A 17264-nucleotide genomic window follows, 5' to 3' on the forward strand; every position below is an offset into this window, starting at 1 on the left:
TCTTTTTTAATTCCACGATTCAAACCCGGCGTTTTCCGCTCCACCCCTCCCCCTCTCCACCGCCCTCCCGTCATTCGCCAGACTGTCCGGGTGTTTTGTCCCCCACCTCCCATCTGCAGAACCGAAGGCCAACCTTCGCGCTCCCTCGCTGCGGGCCGGGAGTCGGACGGGGCCCGCCGGGGCAAGGAGCCGCGCTGGGCGGCCGCTACCCGAGCCCGGCGGGAGGGGGCGGTGCGCCGCGCTCTTGGGTGCCCGGGCGGACGGCGCGCGGGCCCCGCTCCCCATTGGTCGTCACCTCGGCGGGAGGGGCCGCCCCGGGCCCGGGGCACCTGGAGTCGCCTCTCCGCAGGGAAATCGGCGGCTGCCCGGCACGGGCGTCCAGAGGTAAAGGCGTCCGGAGGGAAGGCCCGGGGCTGCGGCCGAGCTCTCGGCGGCCAGCCCTGCCCTGCCCGCCGCCCTGGCGCCGGCCACGCTCGGATGCCCCCTGTGCCCGCCCCGCCGGGCGGAAACTTTGCCTGGCCACGTCCCCTGCCCGCCTAACAGCGCCGAGAGGCTCCCGGTCGGCGGCGCGCCCTCCGGGGCCGCGAAGCCCCGCGCGTGATTGCGGGGCCCGCCAGGCGCCCGGCGCCCGCCGCGCCCCGCCGTGCGCGAGCGGCCGCCAGGATGCGCTACGCCGACCCCTCGGCGAACCGGGATTTGTTGGGGAACCGAACTTTACTCTTCATCTTCATCTGCGCCTTCGCCTTGGTGACCTTGCTGCAACAGATCTTGTATGGCAGAAACTACATCAAGAGGTAAGAAAGTCTGAGCGCGGGCGGGGGGTGCACGGAGCCCGCGGGCGAACCCCCGGGTGGCGGCCACAGAGTCGGCCCGGGTGTCCCCGGGCTGAGTGACCGTGGCTCCGCACTTGGCTTCCAGCACTGCCGCGTTAGGTTTGGGTCGTGGCTCTCCGAAGCGCATCTCATCTCCCAGGGGGAGGAGAGCGCCTGCCCAGCGTGGGCCAGAGGGGTGCGACAACTTTGTTCTCTTGTGACAATGGGGGGCAGGTTGGAATTCCGAGCCGCCGAGCTGCCGATAAATCCATCTGAATGCCCCGAGGAGCCACGGGGTCAGATCGGAGTCGTCCACATCTACAGTGCCGTGGCCATTTGGTTGGAGGGGAGGCTCCCAGGAGCGGAGGGCTCAAAACCCAATAGGATCACCCCGTGAATCCTGAACTTTTGTGAGGGCTTCAAGGGGGAAAGCATTCCTCCTCCCCGCAGGAGTGCAGGGTAAGGTGGGGAGTGAGAGGTGGGCGGGACGGTGCCACAGGGATAGGGAATTTTAATCACCCAGTAACCGCTGGGTGTGTGAAACTCACAACCCGATCCCTTCTGAGACAAATTGTTCTTTCTCCACCTTACACGGAAGGTCAGAGCTGCGGCAGAAGTTAGCTCTCCCCTCGTTGGCTCGCTTCCCACCCCACCCCGTCCACGCGCGAACTCCCGTTCAGAGAAAGAGCAGTGGGAGGTGTCACGGCCTCGGTCGCTGTGTGTGTGAAATGCCAGCCGTTTCCTTCTGCTGGGGCTGGGGGGGGGGGGGATGGGGAGACGCTTCGGGTTACTCTAGCTGGTTTCAGAGCTGCGGGAGAGCGCTGACCCTAGGATACTCCCACATCAGAGCCTCTTTTGGAAATAGCCTACCTCTCCTTCGGGCTGCAGGTCTTGGCTGCCGGTGCCTCCCCACGCTCGCTCACTGCCCCTCCCCCCAGGCCGATGGAAAACAAGAGGCCTCTCCAGCTGCATACACGTCTTGTCTTCTCCAGACTTCCAAATATTAAAACGGTTGTTCTCTTTTCGTCGTTTGGGTTCCACATCAGTCACTTGTGCCTCTCGTTCGTGCCCCTGGTTTGGGTGAGGGTTGCTGCTGGGTTTCCTCCCAGAAGCAGGAAAGCCAGGCAGTTAGGCTATTTCCCCTTCCACGTCCCAGAGCTGGGGAGTCTGAGGTCCCTTGTCCAGGACGTTTGTGGACATTTGGCCTCTGCTCCTGACCTCCCCAGACAGCACTGTTGCCTGGTTAAAAGCAGCTGCTGAGCTTTGCATGGTGCTGGGGGCTTTGAAGGACAGTTTCAGAGTTTCCTGGCTTGCCCGGGTTTGCCTCCTCTTCCGGCCACAGCTGCCCCTGCAAGATAACCCTACACAAAGGCCGCTGGGCCCCAAACGGCCTCCACCTGCACTTGCGATGCAGCGGGGTGGCTCTGGGTTCCTGCACCTGCTGGTACCTGCAGCACCACTGGGGCTGCTGGGATCCCTGCTGCCTTGTCAACAGTGGGAAAACATCAGCGCCCAGGGGAAACGCCAGCTCAACTACTAACTGGTTGCTCTGGCAAGCCCTCCCGGGTGTCGGTGTCGGGTCGGGGTGCTAGCTGCCTCCCATCCCTCCCTCACACAGAGATCCTGACTCCCTGAATCTCAGCTGCCACCTCCCAGGCTGCACTCCATCGACTTGGGCTCATCCAGTCAGGCAAACAGAACCTGCACACACCTGATCCTGGAAGGATGCTGTGAGGGTCTGTGAAGATGATTCCGCGGTCCTGGTGTTCAAGGGCTTTGAGGTCTCTTTGGGGAAACAAAAGGACCACAGAGGAGATAGATAAGTAGTCAGTGTTAATTAAATTGCCGGAGGAAGGAAGTTCCAGTGGACTGGAGTAGTTAGGGAAGACTGCCTGGAGGAGGTAGAAATTAAGCGGGCCCTTGAAGGAAACAGAAGATTTAGGTGGGTGTGTTCGGGGCGTGGGGGGGTGGGTGGGAAGGGGAAGTGCACATTCCAGAACTGAAGAGGGTGCGAGCAAAGGCGCCACACCCTTGTACATCTTCCGTGCCTGGACTACCCACCCACCTGTTTACCTGTCTTGTTTGTTACACATCTCATTGTGATGAACTGACCTGATGTGATTATTGGTCTGTGTCCTGTCTGGAAAACACTCCACACTTGAGTGTTCCCCAGACAGAGGTCTTGAGACAGCCTCATGAGAATCACTCACGGGGCCACTGAAATGCAGATTCTTGGGCTCAGAATCTGAGCCTCTGGGGATGGAGCCAGTACCTGCTTTTTTCATAGGCTCCCCAGCTGACTCATAGCAAGTTCCGCCTGCCGCTCTAGATCCACAGTTCTCTGGGGGGAGAGGAGCGTTACCCCCAGGCAGTATCTGGGCACATTTTGGGTCGTCACACTGGGAGAGAGTGCTACTGGCATGTTAAGGGTAGGGGCCAGGGATGCTGCTAAAGATCTGACAGTGCATCACCTGCCTCCCGCAAGAAGGCATCGCCCAGCCCCAACTACCAGTGCTGAAGTGGAGAAACCCTGCTCTAGACTGAAAGCCCCAGGAGGCAGGGATTCGCTCTGTTTTGTTCCCACCTGCACCCTGAGCACCAAATATGGTTGCCTGGCACACAGTAAGCTCTCGATAAATACTGGATGATGAAGAAATGATTGAAAGTGGTGTGTGTGCGCCCAGGGTAATCGGAAGACGCAGTGAAGAAGTGGGTCCAGCTGGTAGAAGGGGGAGTGTGGACAAGGAGGACCAGATGTAACGTTGGGCGAGAAGCTTCAGTAGGTGCTTTGTGGATTGGGAAGGACAGTTTGAACTTGGTTCATTCAGTTGTAGGGAGCCACATGGGGTCTTTGAGTAGGGTAGTGATATGATAAAAGCCACTAGGAAGGGAGTTTATCTGGGCTTTGTAAGGAGAGGTTAGCAATGGGAAGAGACTGGGAGGCCGTTGTCACAACCTGGTCAAAAGTGAGGAGAATCTGGTGTAGGGGCAGATCCCCTTTAGACCTCGGGGATTCCTGAAGGCTGCTGCCCTTTGCGTCTGTGCTGGGCTGGGTTGATGATGTATTCAGCAAAGCCTCCATTGTTAGCCACCTCACAAAGAGCTCACGGGCACAAAGGTGGCAGACTGTTTCAGTGGGAGTCAGGGACAGGTTTCACTAGAAGGGAGCGGGGGATGTGAGTCGATACGTGTTCTTTCTTTGGACGCCTGGCCTCTCCGTGTGCTGTGCAGTGGTCACTTCCGGGAGTTCCCAGTCAGGACTCTGGGGACCCATCTTGCAAACACTCTGGTGGTCAGGAGGGGAGAAGGGGGGCAGTGCAGAGGGCTCAGGGGGCATAGTGTCTCTAAGGAGACTCTGTGGATTGGGAAGAAACAACATGAGACACAACTGCGAAGTTTGTCCTTGATGTTCTTGGCTTCCTCGTGTCTGTTCTTAGTTGAACAAGTGCTTAGTGAAGATTTGCTGTATGCTAAACAGGGCACTAAATTCTGAGGACAGTGGTGTGCAAGACGAACACAGCCCAGGGGCTCTGGGGAGCGTGCAGTCTCTTGGGAAGACAGAAAGGCACATGATACACGCATAAGCCAAACTGGAGGTGTGAGCAAAGGACTCCAAAAATGAGTAGGGGGCCATAGTGGATCAGGATGCTTTCAAGGTACATGGAGGCATATGAAGGGAGTCTGAAAGGGAAATGACTATAGGCATAGGGGGAGGTGGAAGGAAGGGGGATGAAACCCAGCTTGGATAAGGACAGCAAAGTGCAGAGGGAAGCGAAGTAATTCTGCATAACTAGAATGTCACAGCTGTATAGTGGGGGGCGGGGTGCAAGGTGAGGCGGGCAGGGCTTGATTATGGAGAATCAAGTAGGAGATGTGTGAGAAAAGCATGTTTGGAGGAAGGAGGGTAACAGATTTGAGTCTGGATCTGTTAAGACACTGCAAGAGATCCACCTAGAGCAATCCTGCAGCTCCTTGGGAATGAGCTCCAGAACTGGGGCGGGGGTGGGGGGTGGGGTGGGCGGGGTGGGGGGTGGAGAGCCAGGCTAGCAATGGAGATGGTGCAGTCACCATCAAAATCAGCATTTTCCCACCCTTTATCATTGTTATCCACAGTAAGAAATAGGCCAGAGATCTCGAACACACTCACATACACATCCATCTGAAACAAACATTTTGTGAAACAGTATTTGGCCTTATGATAAGAAATATGCTTTTGGGGCGCCTGGGTGGCTCAGTCGGTTAAGTGTCCGACTTCGGCTCGGGTCACGATCTCCCGGTTTGTGAGTTTAAGCCCCTCATCGGGCTCTGTGCTGACAGCTCAGAGCCTGGAGCCTGCTTCAGATGCTGTGTCTCCCTCTCTCTCTGTCCCTCCCCCACTCGTACTCTGTCTCTCAAAAATAAATAAACGTTAAAAATTAAAAAAAAAAATGAAAGAAAGAAATACGCTTTGGGCGCCTGGGTGGCTTAGTTGGTTGAGCATCCAACTTCGGCTCAGGTCATGATCTCACAGTGAGTTCAAGCCCCACCTCGGGTCTCGCTGCTGTCAGCACAGAGCCTGCTTCTGATCCTCTGTCTCCCTCTCTCTGCCATCCCTCCGCTTGTGCTCTCTCTCTCTCTCAAAAATAAACAGTTAAAAAAAAAAAGAAAAGAAAAGAAATATGCTTTAATATTTTTTGTTCCGCTTCACTTTAAAAAACAAATCCAGCCTTAAAAAGGACGGGAAATCTGATGCACGCTACAGCGTGGATGAATCTTGAAGACATTCTGCTAAAATAACCAGGCGCAAAATGACAAATATGGTATGTTTCCCCTACAGGAGGCACCTAGAGTAGTCAATTCATAGACACGGAAAAGTAGAATGGCGGTTGCTAGAGGCTAGAGGTGGGTGGCAATTAGTGTCTAATGGGTACAGAGTTTCAGTTTGGGAAGATGAAAAAGTTTCGGAGATGGAGGGGGGTGATGGTTACCCAACAGATTGGGTACACTTAATACCCTTGAACTGTAGACTTAAAAATGGTTATAATGGTAAATTTCTGTTGTGTATATTTTACCACAATCCAAAAGCTTAAAAAATTCCAGGGGCAAACCACCCACACGATCTTATAACCTGTTGGTTTGAAACCCTTCGTTGGAAAAACACTGGTCCCTGTGATGAGGTTGGATGAGGTCACCCGGGAGAGAACAGAATGAAAGATGATGAAGGTCGGGGCACAAAGGAGAGCCTTGAAGTATGCCGGCACCTAAGGGTCTGGAGAGGAGAGCTGGCTCTGGAAACTGAGGCTGCATAGAGTAGAGGGGAACAGGTGTTAAGGAAACCAAGGGATACTGGTGCCAGGCAAGGAGCAGTCACCTGTGACACACACAGCAGAGGGATCAGGTAGGATACGGCCCACTTGGATTTGGGGAGGATGGGTCAAACAAAAGAAGGAGTTTCTAGAATCAGGGGCATGAGAATTGTACCCTCTTCCTTTAAGCCCTCCACTGCCTCCATGCTCCTTTGTTAGTGAAGCTTTTACTTCACATAAACTTGCATCCCTAGAGTGCTGGGGACTTCTAGGACTTACACCTTAACAGAGGGTCAGGGAAAGGGCAATAGTTGTTTTTGTTGTTGTCGTTGTTGTTTCTTTTTTAGGTAGAAAGAAAGGTCATTGCAGATTTTTGTACAATCTGGTCTCAACCTGCCTTTTTTTTTTCACTTTAATTTTTTAATTTTTATTTTTTTAAGGTCTATGTATTTTGAGAGAGAGAGAGAGAGGGAGGGAGAGAGAGAGAGAGAGAATGAGAATGCAAGTGAGCAGGGGAGGGGCAGAGAGAAAGGGAGAGAGAATCCCAAGCAGGCTCTGCATTGTCAGTGCAGAGCCAGACTTGGGACTGGATCCCATGAACCCTGGGATCATGACCTGGACTGAAATCAAAAGTCAGACCCTTAACCGACTGAGCCACCCAGGCACCCCATAAAAACATAATTTTAAAAATTATATTTTCTAAGCACTTGTAGCTAGTATATAGAAATAAATTTGATTTTTTTTTTTGGTATACTGATTATATAATCAGCAACCTGGATAATGTATACATAATGACAATAATTTATCTGTAGAGTCTTCTGGAATTTCTACATAGACTTTTTCTCTTTTATCCCAACCCTATACCTTAATTAGTTTTCTTGTCTTATTGAATTGGCTAGGACCTTTGCTGTAATGTTCAATAAAAATGTCATAGTGAATATCCTGGCCTTAATCCTCATTTTTTTCTTCTTGTTAAACTTTGTTTTTGTTTTTGTTTTTGTTTTTTTTTTTAATTTTTTTTTTCTATTTATTTTTGGGACAGAGAGAGACAGAGCATGAACGGGGGAGGGGCAGAGAGAGAGGGAGACACAGAATCGGAAACATGCTCCAGGCTCCGAGCCATCAGCCCAGAGCCTGACGCGGGGCTCGAACTCACGGACCGCGAGATCGTGACCTGGCTGAAGTCGGACGCTTAACCGACTGCGCCACCCAGGCGCCCCTAAACTTTGTTTTTAAATAGCTTTATCAAAATATAATTTGCCCACTTAAAGTGTACAGTTAAATGACTTGGGGTATAGTCACAACATTGTGCGCCCATCGCCGCCATCAATGTTAGAATATTTTCATTACCCCAAAAAGAAACCCAGGACTCCTTAACCATCATGACCCCTAGTACTCTCATCTCTCCCAGCTGTAGGGATATATACACACTCTAGCGTATCTCCTGTCTCTACAGGTTTGCCTCTTCTGGGCATTTCATACAAATGGCATCATATGCTATGTGTCCAATATGACTGTCATCTTTCATTAAGCTTGATGTTTTCAAAGGTCATCCATGTTATAATATGCGTCAAGTACTTCATTTCTTTTTGTTTATCTTTTTGTTGCTCAATAGGATTCCATTTATAAATAGGCCACATTTTGTCCGTTCTCCAGTGGTAGAGATTCGGTTCTTGTTTTTGCTGTTATGAATAATGCTGTGATGAGCATTTGTGTGCAGGTTTTTGTGTGGACATCCATTTCCATTTCTCTTGGGTATATACTGGCAAGTGCAATTGCTGGGTCATGTGGTAACGCTATGTTACGCTGTTTGAGGAATTGCCAGACTCCTTTCCAAAGTGGTTACACCATTTTATACTCCCTCCAAACAGTGCGTGAGCACTCCAATTTTTCCACAGTTTTTAAAACACTCATTATTGTCTATCCTTTTGGTCATAGCCATCTCAATGGGTTTGAAGCGGTATTTCGTTGTGGGTTTGATTTCGTATTTCCTTGATGACTAATGATGTGGAACAGACTTTCAAGTACTTCCTGGCCAATTGTATATTTTCTTTGGAGAAATGTCTATTCAGATCCGTTGCCCATTTTCAAATTGGATGAGTTGTCCTTTTATGATTGTGAGAGTTCTTTGTAGATTCTAAATATAAGTCCCTTATCAAATATATAATTTCTAAAACATTTCTCTCATTCTGGGGGTTGACTTTTTACTTTCTTTAAGCGTGAAAGTTTTTAATTCTGGTGAATTCTGATTCATGTATATGTATTTTGCTGTTGGTCTCTTGTGCTTTAGATACCATATCTAAGAAGTCACTGCCCACGCCCGCTGACCAGCGTCACAAAGAGTTACCCCTGTGTTTTCTTCTAAGAGTTTTATAATTTTAGCTCTTAGGTTGAAGTCTTTGCTCCACTTGAGTTGATTTTTGTGTATGGTGTGACCAAATCTAACCTTAAGGGGAATGATGGTTCAAGTGTCTGCAGTGAGTATATCTGCTTAGTGTTTTGGTTTTGGTTTTGGTTTTTTTATAGATAAGCTCTAAGAGATTAAGACGACTCCGTTGTAGAATATGCCAACACATTTTGCTTACTTGTTTTATGGTATTCGGATATTCATTTTAGCAGATGAGTTTTCTACCTTTGTTGGGTGATATATAGGGTTTTTTTGCCTTCAATCTTTTGATGGGATAAATTCCATTAGTAGATGTTAAACTTACAATTGTGGGGATAAACCCAGCTTGTTGATAGTGTATTATTTATTTTCCATGACGTGAGATTTTGTTGAGTAAAATTTTTATTTAAGATATTGTATCTTATGTTATTGAATGCTACTGGTGTGTAATTTTCGCTGATAATGCTGCCTTTGTCTTGTCTTAAAACCAGTCTTGTAAAAGGAGTTGGGGGATATTCCCTCTTCATTCTGTGGAATGATTTATGCAGGTTTGAGATCATCTGTTCTTTGAAAGCTTGGTAGAACTCGCCTGCACAGCCATCCACACCTAATGTTTTCCTTGTGGGAAGGCCATAAGTTACTAATTCCATTCCTTTAATGGTTAAAGATGATTTGGGTTTTCTATTTTTTCCATCACACAGGAGCAGAGGTTGGGTGTACTTTGTCCTGCCTTTCGTGGAGAAAACTCCCCTATACGCTCTCTTCCCTCCAGCCTTGCTCTCTCCTGTGTCGGGAGGGTGCAGATCTGGGCTGCCTGCATGTGGCTGGTGCAGGCCTGAGACCTGAGGATATGAAACTGGGTCAAGGAAAAGCACAGCCTGACTCTGTGCCGTATCTGAAGTGTGTGTTTGAAGCCTCTCCTCGAGGAGCCACCCCTCCTTCTGTTCGGCTGCCCTGAGAAGCAGGCACAGCCCAGGAGATGGGACCATAGGGGCTGGAGGGTCTACCCAGGGGCTGGTTCTGGAGGGGAAGGGTGCCTAGTGGGGACCTGGTGGAGATGGACAGTCCCCCAGAGAGGAGAAGGATGCCGAGCTGACTGCCACCGGGGTGTGTGCTGTGCCCGCATAATGACCTTATCGTTTCTCTGGTCAGAGCAAGCTTGTCTTGAGCACCTGCTGCAGGGCTGGGACTCGGGTGAGGCAAGCCAGGCACCCAGGGGACAGAACTCACGGAGGCCTCCCTCTTCGGGGTCCACCCTGCCCTTGCACGAGCCTGGGATTAGGGGCTGCCTGCAATGTTGCGCCCTGGGAGCCTTGCTTGCCTCAGTGCAGTCCTGCGTCTGACCTGCTGTGTGCCCATTCCGCTCTTGATTGGGGTGTCAGCTCCCCATCCCTTTCCCAGAGGTCCCCCAGAGGCACAGTGCTGTTCTCTCACTCTTCTCCCTACCCCTTTCTCTGGCCAGTTCTTTTCTTTTTGACATCTGTACTTTTTCAGGGAAATTTTACCTCTTAGAGGACTTGGCATCTCTTCTTTGACTTATCCAGGCCCACTCACTTCTCATCTAAGACCCTCTCATCCAAAACATCTCTAGTTTAGCCCTTCACCCTGTGTGTAAGGACCCCCGCCCCTTCCCCACCACACACAGGGGAAGGATTCATTAGCTAATGATATTATTAACATTCCTTAAGGGTTTATGAGCCAGGCTCTGACCTTAGGAGATAATCCTAAAGGAAGATTATTTCATTTAATCCTTACAGCAGTCCTGCTAAACAGAGACAGTCATCCTCATTTAATACTCAGAGAGGGTGAGTAACTTGTATGAGGTCACAAAGCTTGTAAGACCCTTAAAAGAGGTGGTTTTTTTTTTTTTTAATTTTAATGTTTATTTATTTTTGATAGAGGGAGACACAGAATCTGAACCAGGCTCCAGACTCTGAGCTGTCAGCACAGAGCCCAACATGGGGCTCGAACTCACAAACCATGAGATCATGACTTGAGCCGAAGTCAGACACTTAACTGACTGAGCCACCCAGGTGCCCCTAAAAGAGATGTTTTACCCATCTCCCAAATCCCAGGACCCAGCACAGTGCCTGACATTGATCATTGAATGAATGGATACATACAAAGGGAACCTCTGAACTTTTCCTAAAAACAGACAAACGTCAACTAAATGTGCACTCAGCTTTGAACCAGGGGGAGGAGGGGATGTTACCGAAGAATTATTAGATATGATACATGTTCTTAAGGAACTTACAGCACACTTAAAGAGACAGACATGAAAAATATGTAAACCGTATAAATAAGCCTGTAACTGTGTGGCATAGATGACAAATTTCATAGGTTTCAAAGGTGAGAGCAGTTGGGATGATGAGTAGCCGGGTGGGACCTGATGTGGGCTTTGGAGAGCCAGTGCGCTCCAGGGGGTGATTCAGGGGGCAGGCTGGGGTGTTGAGGCTGCAGGAGCAGGTGATGGAAACCACCAAAGGCTTTTGAATTTCTTTTATTCCCTAGTGCTCTGTGAGCCGGAGGGCCTCTCTGGTCTCTGCTGAGTCCTCTGCAGTGTGAGTGGATGGCCAAGAGGGCTGCTCTCTCTTTCCCGGCTCCGATGAGGTGGGCCGGCCCTTCCGGACAGAGGCTTGGGCCCGGCTTTGCCAATCCTGTTTGCAAGGGGCCCACGGGTCCTGCAGAGCCGCTGGATGGTGGGGGATGGAAACGAGGCTGGTAAACCAGGAGATGGCGTGTGGGACACCGCACAGCGAGGGTGCCAAGCTTATTGGGAGAATAAAATGCATCCGTGCTCACTACAGCCTGAGAGTATATGCGATTTGTGCTGCTTCTGTTGAGTTTCTGAGCAAAGGAACCCAAGCCTCCGCCTCCAACCCCCACCCCCACCCCAGCTCACCATTCTTCCCCCTCCATTCTTCCCCAGCCCATCAGGCTGAGGATCAGTATTTCTGGGATCACCACTGCTGTTTCCCCAGAAATAAACCACAACCTTCCAAAAGAAGGCTTAAAGGAGGCGGGACTCGCCTAGTGTTTTCTCTTTCTTCCCTGTCAGGCTGGGCTGCTGTCCTGACACAGACAGGTTCATGACTCTGGGTCCAGTGCATGTAGAGCTGACGTTCCCACAGCTCCCACCCAGTGCCCTCCAGCTGGTGGGGTGGGGGCATTCTGCACACCCAGTCTCACTCAGCCTCGCCTTGGGTTGGTTGATTAAGTGCTTGCCTTCTCGCTTCATTCGTTCATTCGTTCGTTCGTTCATTCATTCATTAGTTTGTTCGTTCATTCAGCAAGCGTAACTTCCGTGCCCTTTCTATACCAGACCTTTGGTGTCCAATATAATAGCCACTAGCCACGTGTGGCTGTGGAACACCGGAAATGAGACAGATCTAAACTAAGGTGTGTTGTGTGTAAGTATAAAATACACGCTAGATTTCAAAGACATAATATGAAAAAAGATGTAACACATCCCACTAATTTTTAAATTGATTATATGTTGAAATGACAATTTTTTGGTATATTAGATTAAATACAAATATTTTGTTAAAATTAATTTCACTTTTTTTTTTTTTTTTTTACTTTGTAGAAACCTTTTTATTTTGAGAATTGTAGACTCACATACAGGTGGAAGAAATAGTCCGGAGAGAATCTGTATACCCTATTCCTGTTTCTCCAGATGGTAACATCTTGCAAAATCATAGTACTGACGTCACAACCAGGAAATTAACATCGATACAATCCATCAACCTTATTCAGACCTCACTGGTTTTACACACCACTCATTTGTGTGTCCGTATGTAGTCACTTCTATGGAATTTTATTAGGTGTTTTTATTGTGGCTAGCAGAACATTCTAGATTATGCATGTGGCTCCTGGTGTATTTCTGTTGGATTGTTTGGCTTGAGTTTCTGGTTGTCGAGACGTAGCAAACAGGTTCCTTTTCAAGGAGCTCATAGGGGGAGAGGGACCAACTACTCGTGGAAAGTTCACCAACTCTGTTACGTACTAAGGACCAAGTGGGCTGGGGTTCCAGGACAGAGAGACTCCTATGGCCTCAGTCCTTGTGGAAACCTGTGTCTTCAATGGATAAAGGAGACTTCCGGTTTGAAACAGGGTGGGGGCTCCAGTCCTCCCCACCTGGCTCCCTCTTCCTCACCCCCACCCTCCACCACGTCCCCTCCCTCCTTCCTCTGCAGAGTCTCACAGGGTACCCCAGTGCTCCACAGAGCCAAGCTTGAGAATCACTGGACAAGGCTGAGGATTTGAGGGGAGTCTTGAAGAAAGAGGAAGTTCTCGCCCTAGAGGATCAGAGAAGCGACCCTAGTCGGGTCTGGTGGAGCCTCTGTAACAAAGTACCACAAACAGGGCGGCTCCAACCGAAAGTTCTGGAGGCTGGAAGTCTACGATGAAGGTGTCAGCAGGGCTGGTTCCTTCTGCGAGCTGTGAGGGGGAACCCATTCCGTGCCTGTCCCGTAGCTTCTGCGGCTTTGCCTGTCATCTTTGGCCTTCCTCGGCTTATAGGGTCTCCCCCTTCATCTTCACATGGCGTCCCCCCCCCCCCCCCCGCGTACGTGTCGCTGTCCGAATTTCCTTTTTTTATATGGGGGCCCACCCTACTCCAGTATGACCTCATCCTAATTTAACTAATACCGTCTGTGATTCCCAAGTAAGGTCACCTTCACCGGTAGTGGGGGTCAGGACTTCAACATACGAACTTCGGAGGGACGGATACAACCCGTAGCGGGAGCCAAGGCTGGTGCAGGAATGAAATGACCGGAGAAGTTCAGCCGGACGGGGTTCGCCAGGTTTGGGAGAAGAGGGTGGGCTGCTGACCCCGGAGACACGCGCACACACAGGATCTGGGACACGTCATCAGAGGGAAAAGACAGAATTAGTGGGAGCTCTCAGAGCGGTTGGACTAAATGCATGGATGAGTGTTTGACGGGACCCGCCCCCGATGTCTACATCACTCCGCTGCCTTCCAAGGAGCCAGGGGTCCCCACTCTGCTCACTGTGGTGTGCCATTTGGGCCCGGAGTGCCAGAGGACAGCAGGAAGGCTGTGTGTGTGCCCGCAGCTCCTCTCTCACCCCGTGCTCCACTTGCCACAGCCCCTCTTGGAAGGGAGGTCTGGAACAGCGGCCCAGAGAACGCGGTGTTTGGATGTCGGCTGAGGGGCCCAGGCTCTTCCGTGGTCTGTAGATTGGGGGTGGCAAGGTGGTCTCAGGACCGTGCCTGGAGCTTGTCTGGTTTCACTCTCTCTGGACCCCTCCGCTGGCTGGATGTCTACATGTGCCCCTGCCCTAGCACTGTCAGTGCTCGGACAGCCCCAGGCCCTGGCCCAGCACCTCCTTAGCCAGAAGCCTCGGCAAAGCCACGGACGGCCGTTAAATCCAGGAGGCTCTATCTGCTCCCTGGGACCCTGGGTCCCAGGCCTGGGGGCTCTCAAGGAGACCTCTGCAGTGCCTCAGGGGAGGACAGTCCCCCACTCCTCACTCCTCCCTCAGGAAGCTCCCACTACAACAGCTTTTCTGTTGCCCCAACTGGGTGAACCCTGGGGATGAATCCACTTCCCTTGCCCTCCTGAGGTTCTTCTGAGGGGGATGTTACCACCCGGCCCTTCACGGAGAAGTAGTGAGTCACTGGTGAGTCAGGAGCGGGGACAGGCGAGGGAGCACGGGGAACCTGGCAGTTAGGCCCATTAATCCCACTGAAAAGGCTTCCCAGCTGGCAGGCGTTTCCGCCCTGATCGGGGTGGGAAGGTCCAGGCACCTTCTCGGAGAGGCCTTTTCTGACCAGTTCCTTCTGTGGACCCGGAGCTGGGGGAGGCCTGGGGGGCCTTAGCGCTTGCAGACTCCTGGTGGCCCAGCTGAGCTCTTGGCTCCTCAGAAGATGACATTTGTCTCATCTCCCTCTCAGATGGTTTTGAGGGACCAGAAAGGTGGCGCTGTTTCTCTGAACGGATGCCCCATCACCTGCCACCTGCCCTGTCTCACGCGGGGTCACTCTTGCCAGCCCCAGGAGAAGCCATCACCTCCGGCCTCGGGGCCCCTGCAGGTGTTGGCGCTCTCCTGGAACATCCTTCCTCCGGACCCACCTGCTGCCTCATCACCCACTTCCTGTCCTGCCCCATATCGCCTTCTCAGAGACGCCCTGACCCGAAACTCCTTACCCCCTCGCCGCCCTTTATTTATTCCACGGCACCTTTCACCCTCTGACACACTGCACGTCGATGACCTGTTAGCTTATTGTCGTCGTATCCGTCTCTCTCTGGTCGAGATCCCTCCCTCTGGGGCAGGGCTTTGTTTTTATTTTGTTCATTGTTGAATCCGAGCCCCCAGCCTGGCAGGGCTGTTCGATAAACACAGAATAATATAATAAATATTTGGAATGTGTCTATGTATGTAATAAAATAAAAATAAAATAGCGTGAAGATAAAGGAAAGGTCTCCTCAGTCAGCTGTGAGGGACAACACAAGCGATTTGCTGGTTAATAATGGAAAACTGTCCATTTCATTTCACAAACTTGGTGTGAAAGAGTTCATTTCCTTTTTTTTGTTGTTTTTTTTTTTTTCTTTTAATTAAACCTTATCCAGGGGCGCCTGGGTGGCTCACCTGGTTGAGCGTCCGACTTCAGCTCAGGTCATAATCTCACAGTTCGTGAGTTCGAGCCCCGCACTGGGCTCGCTGCTGTCAGCGCAGAGCCCGCTCAGATCTTCTGTCCGCCTCTCTCTGACTCTCCCCTGCTCACATTCTCTCTGTCAAAAATGAATAAACATTCATTTCAAAAAAAGAAAAAGCCCACCTTATCCACCAGCTGGTGGGTAACTGAGTCTATCATCATGGAGGTGCCTTCCTTTTACCCCCCACCCCCACCCCAGGGTTTGTGCGGAACAAACAGTTGGGGGCTCCCTAGCCACCCCAGCCTCGATCAGTCTGCGCACTGCTTTCTGGAGGCTTTTGGAGCCCTAGGTGCAGCTTCCTGGGGTGCCCCAAGCAGTGGGCTTTCTGAGGCCCTGCTGTCTGTCTAGAGGGGGATGTGGTGGGGAAACCCCGGGCCACCATAGCAGGCCTCCTGGACTTGAAGCATCTTCTGCCAGCCACCCCTCCTAGACCTGGGGGACCCCCTCCCCTCCTGGTGCCAGCTCAGTTTCTTCAGGGGGCTGGGAAGCTTTCAGCCTTCACAACCCACATGGCCCTGAAGTAAGAGGATAAAAAAGCCCAGCTCCCTTCTTGGAGCGGGGGAGGGAATAAATAATTCAACAGATTATCCTCCCACGAAAGTTACATACTGATGTTTTCTGAATGACTTTCTTCTTTTATGGTTTTTTTTTTTTTTTTTTTTCACATAGAGCCAACTCAAGGTTACCCTTGCAATAATAGCAGGTCAGGCATGTGGATTCCTACCGCACGCTCCATCAGTGGGCGAGTGGGCTGGAAGAGGGTAGTCATGGGCTCCGGAAGGGAAGGGTGCTCCCCTGGGCTCCCTGGAGGGGGTGCTGTTGTGGCAGTGAACTTGTGCAAAAGGTTGAGGGGGCTGACCCAGCCCCCGGGACGGAAGACCCTAACGCGTGCTGTGTGCAGCTGGCTCCCGGGACGGGATCCAGAACGTCGGTGGCACAAGGACTAGACTGAGAGTCGGGACTCCTGAGTTCCAGGTCTAGCTTTGCCACCCGCTGGCTGAGAGGTAATTTCTCACCCAGTGCCTCAGTTTCCTCAGCTGTGATGGATGATGCACACTGTCTCCCTTATGCACAGGGGCTTCTGGCGGGGGGTCCCCCAGACGGCATCCAGCATGCAACATGGCGTATTTGGTCCGCACAGTGTTTCCACCTTGAATTCATGGGCGGCACTTAAATATTGGGGCGCCCTAGACTCCCAAGGAGGGAGCAGGGTGGGCATGGAGGAGACAACTTAACTCTGTGATACTCTGGTCCGGGGCTCTGGAGACATCCGAGACAGCTCCCCTCACCTGAAAGATGGGAACAGAATTCTGAAGACTTGCCGAAGGTCACCGGGCTCATTAGTGGCCGATCCAGGTTGACCAGACGGCAGCTCAGACAACCATCGCTGTCCTGTTCCTGTAGCTTAGAGGCTATGTATTTTAAGGGTTTTTATTAAAAATTTTGTTTCTTCTTTCATTTATCTCTTTTCCCCTGAGTCTGCCCCCTTTTTGCTGTTTGTTTTGTTCTCTGACTTTGAAGTTCAAGCTTTTCTCACACCGCCTGTTCATATTTAAGGGCAAGCCAGTCTCCAGAAGGTTCATTGGAGCCCTGTGAGGAGGGCATTGTCTTGGGACAGTGGTTCTCAGCTGGGAGGATTTTGCCTTGGCGGCGCGGGAGACATTTGTGATCGTCCCAACGGGAGGGTGGAAGATGAGGTGCTCCTGGAATCTAGAGGGTAGACACTGGGGGTGCAGCTCAGCCCCCCCACAATGTACAGGACAGTCCCACACCACAGAATGACCCAGCCCCAAATGACAGCAGCACCAGGTTGAGAGGCCCTGTGCTAGGGCGATCGGGTGACCCAAGCCCTATTTTTCCATGCCCCCCCCCCCTCCTTTTTTGACCTGGTCTGGTTCCCTCCGCAAACCCACCGTAGCCACCGGTGAGGCGGGGTGTCGGGCAGGTGGGTTTCAGATTAGCTTGTCCGTGAATGAGGAGAACTGAGGCACTTCCGTGGGTCAGCTCCCCGCGGCGCGGCCTCCTGACAGCCATGGGGTGGGCAGGCTGATGCCACAGCGTCCATGGGCGCCTCATATGAACCTAGGTCCCCGGCCTTTCA

General features: G+C 51.6%; 1 protein-coding gene across 3 annotated transcripts in view; it reads left to right on the forward strand.

The window, feature by feature from the left end:
- The first annotated feature begins 328 nt into the window (after positions 1-328).
- The window catches only part of ST8SIA5 (ST8 alpha-N-acetyl-neuraminide alpha-2,8-sialyltransferase 5), a 50977-nt gene continuing 34041 nt past the window's right edge, over positions 329-17264 (forward strand). For 2 of the 3 annotated variants that reach the window (XM_049620139.1, XM_049620142.1), the window contains exon 1: positions 329-794. In XM_049620139.1, coding sequence (XP_049476096.1) covers positions 664-794 — 131 coding nt within the window. In that variant the 5' untranslated portion in view covers positions 329-663. The remainder of the gene's footprint in view (positions 795-17264) is intronic. The other variant, XM_049620140.1, reaches the window with a different exon arrangement.

The sequence above is a fragment of the Panthera uncia genome (genome assembly GCF_023721935.1).
Source record: "Panthera uncia isolate 11264 chromosome D3 unlocalized genomic scaffold, Puncia_PCG_1.0 HiC_scaffold_8, whole genome shotgun sequence".
In the NCBI taxonomy this organism is placed as follows: domain Eukaryota; kingdom Metazoa; phylum Chordata; class Mammalia; order Carnivora; family Felidae; genus Panthera; species Panthera uncia.